Source organism: Scardinius erythrophthalmus (assembly GCF_964197995.2).
Source record: "Scardinius erythrophthalmus genome assembly, chromosome: 11".
Classification (NCBI taxonomy): domain Eukaryota; kingdom Metazoa; phylum Chordata; class Actinopteri; order Cypriniformes; family Leuciscidae; genus Scardinius; species Scardinius erythrophthalmus.
In genome coordinates, this window is record NC_138231.1 from 10,402,795 (window position 1) to 10,415,714 (window position 12,920).

At 35.3% G+C, this 12,920-nt stretch overlaps 1 protein-coding gene across 8 annotated transcripts; it reads right to left on the reverse strand.

Annotated features, from left to right (window-relative positions):
* Nucleotides 1–227: 227 nt before the first annotated feature.
* On the reverse strand, nucleotides 228–12,673 carry LOC308698405 (C-C motif chemokine 8-like). Of its 8 annotated transcripts, none has more exons than XM_081378447.1 (7): nucleotides 12,515–12,673; nucleotides 10,601–10,728; nucleotides 1,938–1,980; nucleotides 1,749–1,854; nucleotides 886–1,013; nucleotides 633–744; nucleotides 228–542 (listed from the first exon to the last, which is right to left on the reverse strand). In XM_081378447.1, the coding sequence occupies exons 5-7, from the start codon at nucleotides 953–955 to the stop codon at nucleotides 434–436; spliced, it is 291 nt and encodes a 96-aa protein (XP_081234573.1). In that variant the 5' UTR covers nucleotides 956–1,013; nucleotides 1,749–1,854; nucleotides 1,938–1,980; nucleotides 10,601–10,728; nucleotides 12,515–12,673; the 3' UTR covers nucleotides 228–433. The 8 variants fall into 8 exon arrangements, with proteins under 8 accessions (XP_081234573.1, XP_081234568.1, XP_081234572.1 ...); XM_081378442.1 differs by having other exon boundaries at nucleotides 886–1,567; XM_081378446.1 differs by having other exon boundaries at nucleotides 886–1,021; nucleotides 10,506–10,728.
* Nucleotides 12,674–12,920: the final 247 nt, after the last annotated feature.

The window sequence follows — 12,920 nt, forward strand, 5'->3', positions numbered from 1 at the left end:
TGCTCTATTATTCAATATGATTGAATCCAAGTAATTTTTAAGGATTAGATCAAGTGCATTTTAATATATTTTACAGTACAGTAAAAAATTACAATACAGACTATTACACATTATTACTACTATCAATATTCACATTGCTGGTATGATTATTGATATTATTAAACTATAGTTTAATATTTTTATCAGTAAAATATTTTTTTCTTCAAAAAAAAAAGAAGACAAAAATCCAGTGTTTCTCAATATTCTTTATTTGTGTAGAGTAATGTTACAATTCAAACAGATTCAGATCAAATGTTTAGCTTAAATGTTTGAATATATATATCACAATCTTCATAACTGATTAAAAGTATTGTTAAAGAGCATTTGGTTAACGTACAAACAGTTTAGAAACTGTTCACAGCAATAGTTTGAAAAGGAGAAGAGCGTTCACGTCTCAGTCTGACATGCCGTCATTTAATGTTTTGTCCACCAAATTCATCAGTCTCTTAACCCATCTCTCCGAGGGGCTGGCACAGATCTCCTTATGATCTTTTGTGATGACACTGGATTTTCAAAGAGAAGATGGTTAATGATTTCACAAAGTATTTACAATAGCTATTCATTTGAATTCAATTAAAAGTAAATATACTTACATGATACCATCCCTGTGACACTCATAATGTGTGACATGATAACTCTCAACCTGCTTTATTGGGATTTTTATATTGGAAAAAGAAAAGCAGCACTTGTCGGGTCCTTGGCTGACTGCAGGAAGAAATAGAGATGAAAGAAAAAACATTAAATTGATATTGCAAAAAATTATAAATCAAGATAATACTTCACAAACATGCATAACACTGTGAATCTATTGTTTATCTAGTCATTCAAAAAATGAGAAAGACTCACATTGACTGCGAGCCAGTGAGCAGCAGGCGAAGAGCACAAGACAGGCGATGAAGATGCAGTGCGGTCTCATGTTTAATCTGCGGTCGGTCGATGATCAGATCTTGATGTGCTGGTTTCTTTATCAGCGGCTAATCGTCTCGAAGATAATGATAATCTCACTGATGTTATCCGCTTTATATAGGGGTGAGATTGTACTTTCCACTATACAAAACTATAGGGGTTCTGGCCAACGGGGAACAAGTGACATCACATGCACGGGGGAAAACCGTGATGTGGTCTGCAGAGGTAGTACTTCCTGTTGTACCCTTCCCCAATTCTGTGAATCTAGTCTAAATCGCTGACAAAGGTAACCTATGAAATTAAGTCGGTTTGAATTTGTCATATTTTATCTTTCTTTCTTTTCCATCGAAAGCATTGAAAATGTCTTTACATTCATGAAGGACCCTCATTAGGACCCCCATTTGCATATGCATGTGCAATTTCAGGTTGCATCTTCTCAAGAAGATGCCCCATCTTCTTAAGTGCAGAGCGATGCAAGAAAAGTCCCTTTCTGCAAATGCATGGTGGAAAATGAGTCTGGGGCTCAATGCAGGAAATAATGAGCTCTAGTTATCGGTGAAGGTGGAAAGGTGGTTGGGCTGAAAGTGTTTCGTGTGGTTAACAGATCTGCACACAGTGTGATCTGAACACAGTTAATATCAGCAGTTACTCACTTGGTTCATACCACATAATGCTTTATCACGATTTCTTATCTTTGCAATCAATTTAACCACAGACATATGAAAAACTCATATTGAGTAACATTTTTTCTTTCCCAATACTGTTATTTCTTACTATGATTTTTCAAATAGTTTGTTTCATACCTTTTGTTTTTCACATGTCCTATTCTGGGCAGCATGTGTCCTGTTTTTATTGACTGAACATTACATCACCTCCTCGAACACCATTGCACTTTTTCTTTGTGTATACCTGTTTCAATCATGCATTAACATGAAGTGAGAAATTCCATCAAAGAATAACAGATGTCAGTATCTCCATTAAGTTTCACATACCTCGTTCACAAGTATTTCTCTGCGTGAAATCTAAGATGGAAGTCTGAAGAGATAAAATGAATAATTAGTTACAGAGTGTGGTTCAAACCATAGCATCACCACAACAATACTAAACACTATGTAATCAGTTTTGAAGATATCTAGTGACTCATATTGCTAAACAAGTCATAATGATCGTTTCAGTAAATATGTCAGCAGTGTATTCAGAATCATTGTTACATCTTGTTCTTAGTGTTCTTGGTACTTAATGCACACACTTTGGAGTTCATTTGACTACCCGTTTCTGTAAAGGTCTACTCAAAATGTATGCTTCCGTTTTAAAGTTACAGTTACTTTTTAATCATTTACTCACCTTGTCGTTCCAAACCTGTATGACTTTTCTTTCTTCTGTGAAGTAAATATCTCAGTGTATTTTTTTGTTGGTATAACAAAAGTCAGTGTTTTGGACCCCACTGACTTTCACTGTTTGGAAAACAGTGTTGTTTTAATATTTAGAATTAGCTTTTATTTTTATATTTTTAGTTTTCATGTAAATTTTTTCCTTACATTTTTTAACACTAAAGTTATAAAAGTTAAGTGTATATGGCTTCTATAAAGTCAGGTTTAGTTAGACTAAATTTGGATTTACTTGGTTAAAAAAACTTTTCAAAAGTATCAACAGAATGAAACAAATTCCTTAGAAGTATTACAGTCCAGCAAAATATGTTTAATGGACAGTGGATTATGACAAGATTAACTTTAAAAACTGTTTTTTTTTTTATACTGCTTTTTTAGGTGTCATTTATTTTTATTTCAGTTTTAGTTTGTATTTATTTCCAGTTAAAATTTTTAGTGCTTTTATTTAAACTTATTTCAGTTTATTGCCAAAGCACTGATGGTGAGCGGGGGGGTGGGGGGTGGGGGTGGGGGTGGGAGGGGGGGTTGAACTATCCCTTTAAGTGTCATTGGACATTAAACCTCTGTAAAGAACATGACTGTAAATGTAAAATAAAGCAAAATAAAGCAAAATACACAAAAATAACATCAACAACAACCTACTATTTCACAAAAAGTGAAATTTCCTGTCCAACTGGAAATAAGTTACAGCAAGTAAAAGTGTTGAAAATGAAGCCAAATTAACAGTGTTTATTTGTTTTCCTTATAACCAGTTTCTAAATTGGCCACGCAGCATTTTCTGTAGTATATATAACTGACATAAAGATGTAGTTTACAATATAACATTACAGGTTGCATGATATATGCAAAAATATCTATCTATCTATCTATCTATCTATCTATCTATCTATCTATCTATCTATCTATCTATCTATCTATCTATCTATCTATCTATCTATCTATCTATCTATCTATCTATCTATCTATCTATCTATCTATCTATCTATCTATCCATCCATCCATCCATCTTCAGCTTCAGCCTGTCAGAGTCATGCATATGTGGGTTTTTGCAAAAGCAAGATATGAAACCACAGAGCTCCAAATAGAACCACAGAGGGAGGTCAGATCGATGAGAACTGACATAGTACTTTTCCCTTCAACCCCACATTTACCTGGTAGTCAAATGCCATTTAATTCCAAATTTCTATATAAATACAATATCGATTGACAGCATACGTGTGTACATGTATTAGTATATGTTGTATTCACATACATACCAATATGCATTACTTCTTCTACTAACAGTAGTATTTATATATACAAACTGTAAAAGAGTACTAACATGCAACTTAACGATCTATTTCTACTTGATCCAACCCTTCAAAATGACTTTGGTCCACCATGAACTGAGGATGAGTAAGTAATGACAACATTTTTGGGTGAACAATCCCTTTAAAAGCTTCCACATGAAGTTTATTTGAAAAATCTCTGACAAAACATTTTACTGCAGGTATAATGTATTCGACTTTTAAGTGTGTATAATACTAAATTGGCTACATAATATACAATTACACACACACACACACACACACACACACACACACACACACACACACACACACACACACACACACACACACACACACACACACACACACACACACACACACACACAAACACACACGTGTAATCAAATAATATATATTAAATAAATCATTATAAAATAAATAAAAACACTGAATCTTTTTTTTTTTGCCTTGAATAAAACCACCAGTTGGTTTAAAAAAAAAAAAAAAAAAAAAAATCGATCAATCGACTGAAACTTTCCATCCTGGTCCTATACAACTCTACGCTACCATTTTTTAGTGTCTCCTTGAACGCACAATTAGCTTTGATCTTTGGAGAGCTGGTGTACTTTGTGCCACCGGAAACAGATTTGCCTTTTGTGTCAAAACCTCTCCGATACTACTTTTTACTAACCTTGTAAAAATAAACCAAGAGCCATGAACCTTTTGATCCTGTTCACAAATGAGAAGTCTGTACCATCAAAACCAGATGTCAGGATATCTCACAGCAATAAAATAAGAAGTTTCACTGGCTTGAATCATGGAACCACGTAAGAGGCAGTTCAGGAGACGAGCCACTAAGCAGCGCTATTGCATGTGAAACCATTTAGTGCCCTTAAACCTCTCGTTATGAGAGCAGCTACATAGTGTTTCTATGTAAAAGGATACAGTACATTCCAAAAGGTCTTAACACTCCCATGAGTATGATTTATTAGACTGTAAATAATTTATTCGCAATTGAAATAAAGACTGATTGTGATTTTTTTCTGATAAATCAATCCAACTTTTATTATTCTGGAGTCCTCAGTGTCAAACAGTCATAGCTGAATCAATCACTTTTGATGAAACAGCTCTGTCTAAAAAAATAACTACACATCCTGTCATGCTTAAAGGCAATTTTTCTCTTTACAAAGGATACAAGAAGCTGATAAAAGGCCTAGGAAAACAGGAATATGTACCTTCCTAAAGAGTAATGTATTTTTGACTTTCCTCAACCCATTTCTTATCTACTTGAATAATATCTGCTATAACAGAAACACTGTGCTGTCTTAGGAATGTCATTTTTCATTTATGTTGTGCATTATTGTTATCAATTTAGCATGAACCTCATATGAGAAACAGACCAGTATCTTTCTTATCAAACCCCTGTATACCTAAACTTATCCATTGTAAGAAGGCAACTCAATCTAGATGGCATTCCAGAAAAGACAACAATATCTTGAATCTTTAAATAAACCATGGACATTGTTGTTGCGTAAATGTAGCTGATAGAACTGTGATCCCTCTGACAAATAACTTTTGTAGCATTGTCACTGACTCAACATACACCGATATGAAAGAAAGAACTCTACAGTATTATATATTTATTTCAATTCTAGTTTTTTTATATTTCTATTTTTAGCACTTCAACCTAAACTTATTTCTTTCAGTCAGTTACCATTTAATTAACAATAACAGCACTGATGGCAATTGAGGACATGTAATATTATGGCACGTTTGTTGATCAACTGAGGCAAGTTATGTGGTTGTGGTTTTGACTGTGTAAGAAACATCCTCATTTTCAAGTAGATCAGATGAAAGAAATTTGCTAAATGTTACGCTGCAAAAAATAACCACAACAAAAAAATCCCTTCGTCCCCCATTTTGTTTCATCAGAGTGTGGGAAATCGCTGAACAAAGACAACTGTGCTAGAAAAATGCCATGTGATGGGATGAATTCAAGAGGAGAGGAGACTGGTATACAACTCCAGGAGGTGTTTTGTTGGCAAATGCCAATATTGACTGAGTCACTGGCCAACTGTGCAGTGAATTTAGGGGTTTATCAAACTGACGAACCATAGACCAATAGCCGTTTTAAAATTGATTGAATTCGTACGATGTGAATTGTACAAAAACGTATGATTATTAGTGTGGCAAGCAGGACGAGGACCGTGAGAGAATGGCGTGAGGCCAGTGGCGTGATTGATAATGAGCGTATCTCTCACGAAGGAGCGGAAGCATACGATAGTGAAGAACGAGAGAGGACAGGCCTGGATTTTATGTTGCGTTTTGTTATGCGACAGCAGTCGTCCGTGAGCGGTGTATTTGTTTATTTTATTATAAAAGTATTTGAATGTTCGCCGGTTCCCGCCTCCTTCTTCCCAAAACAACGAACTGCGTTACAATTAGAAAACAGTAAGCACGAAGGTCCAACCCTAAGCATACTGGGGTCTAAGCAGATTGTACATAATTCGATCATCAAATAGTTAATAAATTGTACATAAAATAGTTACGAATTGCCATGAGATTGCACTGAATTTCACAATAGTTCAACCAAAAATGTATATTCTGTCATTATGTAGTAAATTAATTTGTGTTCCACAGATTTGTTTGGAATGACATGAGAGTAAGTAAATATTAATGAGATGATTTTGTGGGTGAACTATTGCTTTCAAGTTCTCATTTAGCTTCATATATTTTACAATATTCAACAACATGTCCAAACACACAAATCAGCGTGTCTTGAAACTCTCCTCCTGATATAGGGGCAGGGGCTCTGACCCAGGAGAGCACAGCTGGGACTTCTTTCGACTTAAGTTTGGGAAAATTCCTCATGAGATGAGACTCTCAAAAAGATGTAAACAAACCCTGACAAGAGCACCAGAAGATGTTTTAACCTCATTTCCAAACAAGATTATGACCAAAGCAACCCAATTGTACTCTTTGCTTTAGATAAATATTGTAGATATAAAAAGACAAAGCCCAGAGGAATTCCAACCTGTGTATTTCTGACAGCACTACACATCCATGTATCTAAGTATTGGCTTTTAGGGGTTACATGCTATTACAATGACCCTGGAGATTTGAGAAGTACTCAAAGCGCAGCAGCAATGGTTCATAATTATTTCCATCTCTCTCAGACATATCAGATTACTCCTTCTCCAAAAACATATTTTCAATATTTTTCTTGATTTATCCCTCATGTGTTTATCACCTCATCGGTTTTCTCAAGCTGTAAATCTGCCAAACGAAAAACCATGTGTTGAACTTTACCCATACGAGTGGGACTTTTGCGATCATTCCTATACATCCTCCACACATGCCCTCACCTCAAAGGTCAAAGGTCAGTCTTTTAGTGCATTACATCTCTGTGTGAGCTCAGCTATAAAATTGCACATCTAGTGGAAATTCCTCTTTGACATTTCATGGAAGAAGTGCTTTGAACATCATGTGTCACCAATGTTTTGGTTGGCTGTAGAAGGAAGAAGATCTCCTAAAACAGATATTCACTCAATCTCACATGCACAGTCTCAATCTCACATGGTCGAGACAGTGCCAGGTACAGTTTCATAGCTTTAAAAAGATCAAATATGACATGAACACAGTACATACTTTTTTTAGGTGATCAGACCAATTTTGGCTGGCAAATAAAAAACTCCCCAAAACTTACATTTATGAGGTACTGAGCCATATCTATGGACAAACAATAACAAACAACTGATAATTTGATGTGACAATAACTGACAACTGACTGAGTGGGTCAATTGAATGAATTTTCATTGTACGTTTAAGAAGAGAGGGACTTGCATTTTCAATTAAAATAAATAAAAAAGTTAATTTAAAATTAATAATGAAAATAAATCTTAACTTACATATCTTCTAAAAAATGATATTTGAATATTACAAATATTCCAAAAGAAATCAGAGAAATATCCAGGCTAAAATATATTATGTAAAAGTTAAAACACCACTGCCTTGTCTTTACAACAACAAAGGCGATTCCCATAAGGCCACAAGCTATCAGTTGTGATAAAACAGGAAATGTGTAGAAATGCAAAAAAAAAAAAAAAAAACTTGACGTCAGTAATATGAGGGTGGTGATAAATATGAATGGACCATTGTGACTATCTAGGGCTAGGCATGAGTAGGTTGAGTCATACGTTTAGCCAAGACGGACAGGACACTGTCCTTGTGTGTCCTTCACCCGTGCCGAGGAGAGAAGTTCAGGACTCGGCCACGGACAGACAAGGTTCACCCACTCTTCCCACAGGGATATTGCTTCCGGCTCACTCACAGAGATAGATTTTCATTGCATCCTGTTTTTTCTTCTAAACACTTGGAAACGAGAACAACTGCATACAGTATGTAACCACAGATATCACAATGTCAGACTGCACGTACAAAAGTAACTGTACTGTATATGGAAAGGAGCTATTTTGGGTTGCTTAAAACTGTGCTTTGGTATAACAAGCTTCCTGTGTTGCATATGTTTGTGTCTAAGTGCATTATTTTCTTTTAAAATAATTTGATAAATTCATGACGTTTCACTTTATTCTATAAAACCTTTTTAGTTTAAATTAATTTTCAGTACATTCAAATAATTAATAATATTATTATAAGTTTTGGCATCTTAAACCCCCAAAATGTCATGTGCCTGGACAAATGAACAGTCTAAGAAAACTATTTACAATGGTGCTTTAATAAGAAGAAAATAAAAGAAAAGAAAATACTATGGCATAATTTTATGTTTTACAAAAATAACAAAACTGTGTTGAGACAAACAAAAACTTTTGTCCAGGAATTTGTAGTTTTGGCACATCTGCTTTCCATGTCAGGTGGTACAACCAATGTAAAAGTAGGAAAATGCTAATACAGGCATCCAAATAGAATTTAAACCTTAAAGCTCCAATATGTAAAAAAATTTGACCACAAGAGGGCGCAGTTTCCAACAATAACAAAGGCGAAGCTTGATGACGCTATAAAGGAGGTGACGATGGGAGATGTCGTTTTTTAATGCGTTTTCACCATCTAGCGATGTATCTAAATGGAATTAATGAATCATGATCACGGATGAGGTAATTTATTCGTTTTAGAATTACCTGTATGTCTGATTGTATTATTTTAAGTCATCATAATTAATGACCTGCAACGAACGTGAATGTTATGCTATATTATCCCGTTACAACTTACAGCTATTTGTCATTAATTCATATCTATTAAAATCATCTTTACTGTAACTATTACGTTACTTGTACAATAAAAAAAATTGATTTGCTTACCTGTCTATCAATACACTCGCGAGAGCAGAGTCTCTGTCAAGTCCAAGATTGTCGCGCAGCTCTCTCCATCTCGAAAACGCCTGGCCGATATTTATCCGGGTTTTATTCCTCCGTTTGTCACACAGTCTGCGTGTATCCGAATATGGACGCTTTTGTTTTGTTGCCACTTCAATACTCGCCAAAGAGTAATCGTGATCCATAACAGCTATAACCATACAGTCTATGGCAATAACGCTATAACCACCACTTCCGCATTTGACCATGTGATATTCCGGTGTGGCAAGTCATTTTCGGAAATTTTATTACAAAATTGTTACATATTGGAGCTTTAAACCTGTTCAATGTAAAATTAGTTGCAAAAGTCAGGTGGCGCAACCAGGAAGTCAGGTGCAACTGCAATGAATGTGCCTATATGAAATACTAAGATTGTCTTTTAGTAGTCTATTTTTTTTAAATGCTCTAATCACTCTCGTGGTACTATGATATCATACACCTATTAGTCAGTGCAGTGCCGCTTTAAGTCGAACACACCGACCTTTTCTTTAAAGTCCTCATGAAATCAAAATTGACCATATTTACTTTGTTTGCCTAAATTGATCGTTTTGTGGTGAACAATTCATCCATGCAAGTCAATCCACACAAAAAAATGTTTTGGCTTCATAATCTTTAATCAAAATCTGAAAATGCCCCTCCCCTCTGCATTGGAGGACCTTCTCTGATGACGTAGGTTTGAGGAATTGGTTTGGGCAACGCTTAACCACTCCCCTCAAACCATTAGTCTGTTATTATTTAACAAACAAATAAATAAAAAGATTTGATTGTGCCATTGATATGCATGTCATGTGATAAAAATGTGTTATGAGCAGAGATGGAGAGGAGGAGCGCTAGAGTAAAACCCTGCCCTCTGTTCAATATTCCGTTTCACTGGGAAATGCGTCACAACACTGGAGAAAAGTCGTTTGCAACTTCCGGTTCACGGGGACTTTAAAGCCCCCCCAAAGACATGTCAGCCAACCCGGTGTCAGCAAATGCAAACACGTAAAAGACAAATGCTGAATTCAAACCGCATACTACTCGTATTACTTTTACCATATCTTTCTATGGCAGAAATGAATAGAGAAGTATGCAAGTATGCGGTTCCAAAGCCGTTTCAGCAAGACAGAGTTTCTAAATTACTAGTTTCTGATTGGCAAAAAAAAGATCAGTCCGCTCTGCCGACTCAGTTTTTCCACTAACGTCGCCAAGACAGGTGTGTTTCCAAAGACACCTTTGTTAGATATACATGTCAAGTAGTAGGAACATTCTATACTGGTAAAGAAAAAAAAACCTTAAAGCATTATTAACCTTTAGTAATCAAAGCTTTACATGTGCTACTCATTGTCGTGCATTAGGGGGAGACAAATACTCACAAAAATCTCCAATTATGAGTCACACTGTTGGTGTTTGTGTGTGACACCATTTTTGTTAAGTATGACGCAGACTTTCTTTAAAATCAAACAAACACAGACTAACATCAACAGGCAGATGATATAAACACTCTACTATGGAAATATAAGTAGCCTACGCACAGCAACAAAAGTCAGACTCACCAAATACTATACAAAATTTCCAGAGATTGAGTTTAACTCAGCATGGAGATGTTAATCAGGTTTGCTGCATACTAATAGACATTCTCCTCACATACTTGAGAGTGTCTTCAGGTCCAAGCGCTGAGTAACAAACTCGTGAGGCCTCATGCCCTGGGTTCAGCACTTCTCTGCATTGCTGTCAGCCAGCTCATCTTCACCTCTGTCAACCAAGGGCTCTTCATGTCTGAAACAATTAGCAACTTAATGTGAGCTTTCATGAGTACAACAGTCTAACCTTGACACTCGTGACACAGTCTTTCAGTTCGGCAAAGGGGAATGTGAACAGCACTCTCCACAGATAAGGAATACTTTGATTTACTATTACTTAAAAAAAAAAAAAAACATTAGTTTTTTTTTTTTTTTTTTAAATGATTAGATATGCTAGATAAACTATTATTTAACACAATTACCAGCATGAAAAGTTAAAATAGAGATTTTTATTTTCAATTTCTCAATTTAATGCGAAAGCTTAGTGTTAAATGCATTTATGCATGCAGCTCAACCATTCAACCCTGTTATTATAAATTATCAAGCATTTTTTTTCTTTAATTATTTTATGGAAATATAGGTTTATTGATAGCTATAAACCAACATTTGGTCCCAAACTAGTTTGCTTTTATTGTGTAATAACTTACATCATTTTCTGTAGAAAATGAACAAAAATAAATACAAAAATCTGCATTTAAAACATCCCAAATTTTAGTACAGAGTTATAGAAAATTAGGCCTGCAACATTGCCTTCAATGAACTTATTCAAACTTTAACAGACTCAAAAGAGGATTCTAGTTTTAAACCAGATGACCCTGAGAAAAACATTCACAATAATGTTTTCACTCGCTCTATTCATTTTCTCCAGTGATAATTTGATGTGACAGATCAAAATTTATTGTTGGGTTGCCAAAAAGATTACATGGAACCAGTTACATAATGTGGAATAATTGTGAACAGAAGTGAGAGCTGTAGTTTCACATCTTTACTATATCTTTCACCATCTGTGTTCAGACAATCTTTACAGCTACATTCCTTTTAGTTATGGATGATCTTATCAGCATCATTAATAAAGCATGTATTTGATAACAAGCGCTCACATTTCTGTAGTATATCCTCCTCTCTGATATCCTTATCTTGAAAACCATATACTGTTCTGTCAAAATGAAAATGATTAAATTCCTGCTGCTATTTTCACTGTCATGTATCTCCCTGAGAACACTTAATATTGCATCATATTGCCTTCCCTTTCAATCTGGAAAATTCAGTCTATATTAACTCTAAAAGCTATTTTTAATGTACCCAGTCTTGGAAAGTGTTTTTTTTTATTTTTTTATTAATGTTACATATTTTTTTTATTAATGTTATGCAATCACTTGTAAAATCTTAAGCATCTAAATGTCACAACCTCACACATCCCACTCAGGTTCTCATGCACAAATAGCATACATTAGTATATATAATAAAGGGATTCACGTGGTGTCCCATAACCGGCTGTGATGGAGTGTTCCTCTTCCTGAGCCCGAGCGCCGGATGTTTAAGAGCTTTCGAATCATGAAAATCTTCCTCTTCCTATCATGGTTCAACATGGGGAAGGACTCAAGGTCAGGGGATATTTACTTATTTTGAAATAAATTTATTATCGTTATTTACACTTTTGTCCCTCTAGCGGTTAAAAACACAACACTACATGCATTTTGCGGAAGAACATTGTTTTGGTTGTGCTTCGGCTCTGCATGACTGTGGCTGAATTATCCTACTGCTCATAAAACAAGAGATATTACCAGTTAGATTGAAAGGTTCTCAAGCTGACTATAGCTGACGATGTCTCTGTAGCTATACCCATCAAATGTACTTCCTTGAAAATAAATTCCAGCACAGAGCTACAATAATGAAATGACCCTTCACAATAGATAATGCACAATGAACTCTGTTAGAGTGCTACATGGTCATTTATCTGTTCAATAAAATACCTTACTCACCTGCTGAGTAATAAAAACACAATCACCGCGTAGCTTTTACATTTCAAATCCCTTAGTTTTCGTCATCTCCGAAAAGCCAAGCCAGTCTTGATTTCGCGTGCTCCATGTCAACCTTTCTCTCGCGTCAAGGTAGCGAGCAACTTTACTCTATTTACGGATATGACGAGACATGGACGGGTGACTGACGTACGCACGCAGTTTCCCGCGAAAACCATCCCGTCAGGTCTAAAATATTAACTTATAATAAGTTTAGTGAATCGGTAAGACAAAAACACGTTTTGGAAGAAGGATTGATGCTGTATTGACTCATTATTAAAATTGTGTTAATTTTGAACAAGAAAAGTTACATGTAGGCCAACCTTTAAACAAAGGATTCAGTCAGAGAGGTATTCGTTTTTTATCACAT

What these genes read in the sequence shown, in the direction of transcription:
- LOC308698405 (XM_081378447.1), bottom strand. Translation starts at nt 955, where the DNA reads ATGAGACCGCACTGCATCTTCATCGCCTGTCTTGTGCTCTTCGCCTGC. An exon ending in CTCACTGGCTCGCAGTCAAT is followed by an intron (nt 745 to 885) that starts GTGAGTCTTTCT and finishes TTCTTCCTGCAG; the next exon opens with TCAGCCAAGGACCCGACAAG. An exon ending in TGTCACAGGGATGGTATCAT is followed by an intron (nt 543 to 632) that starts GTAAGTATATTT and finishes TTGAAAATCCAG; the next exon opens with TGTCATCACAAAAGATCATA.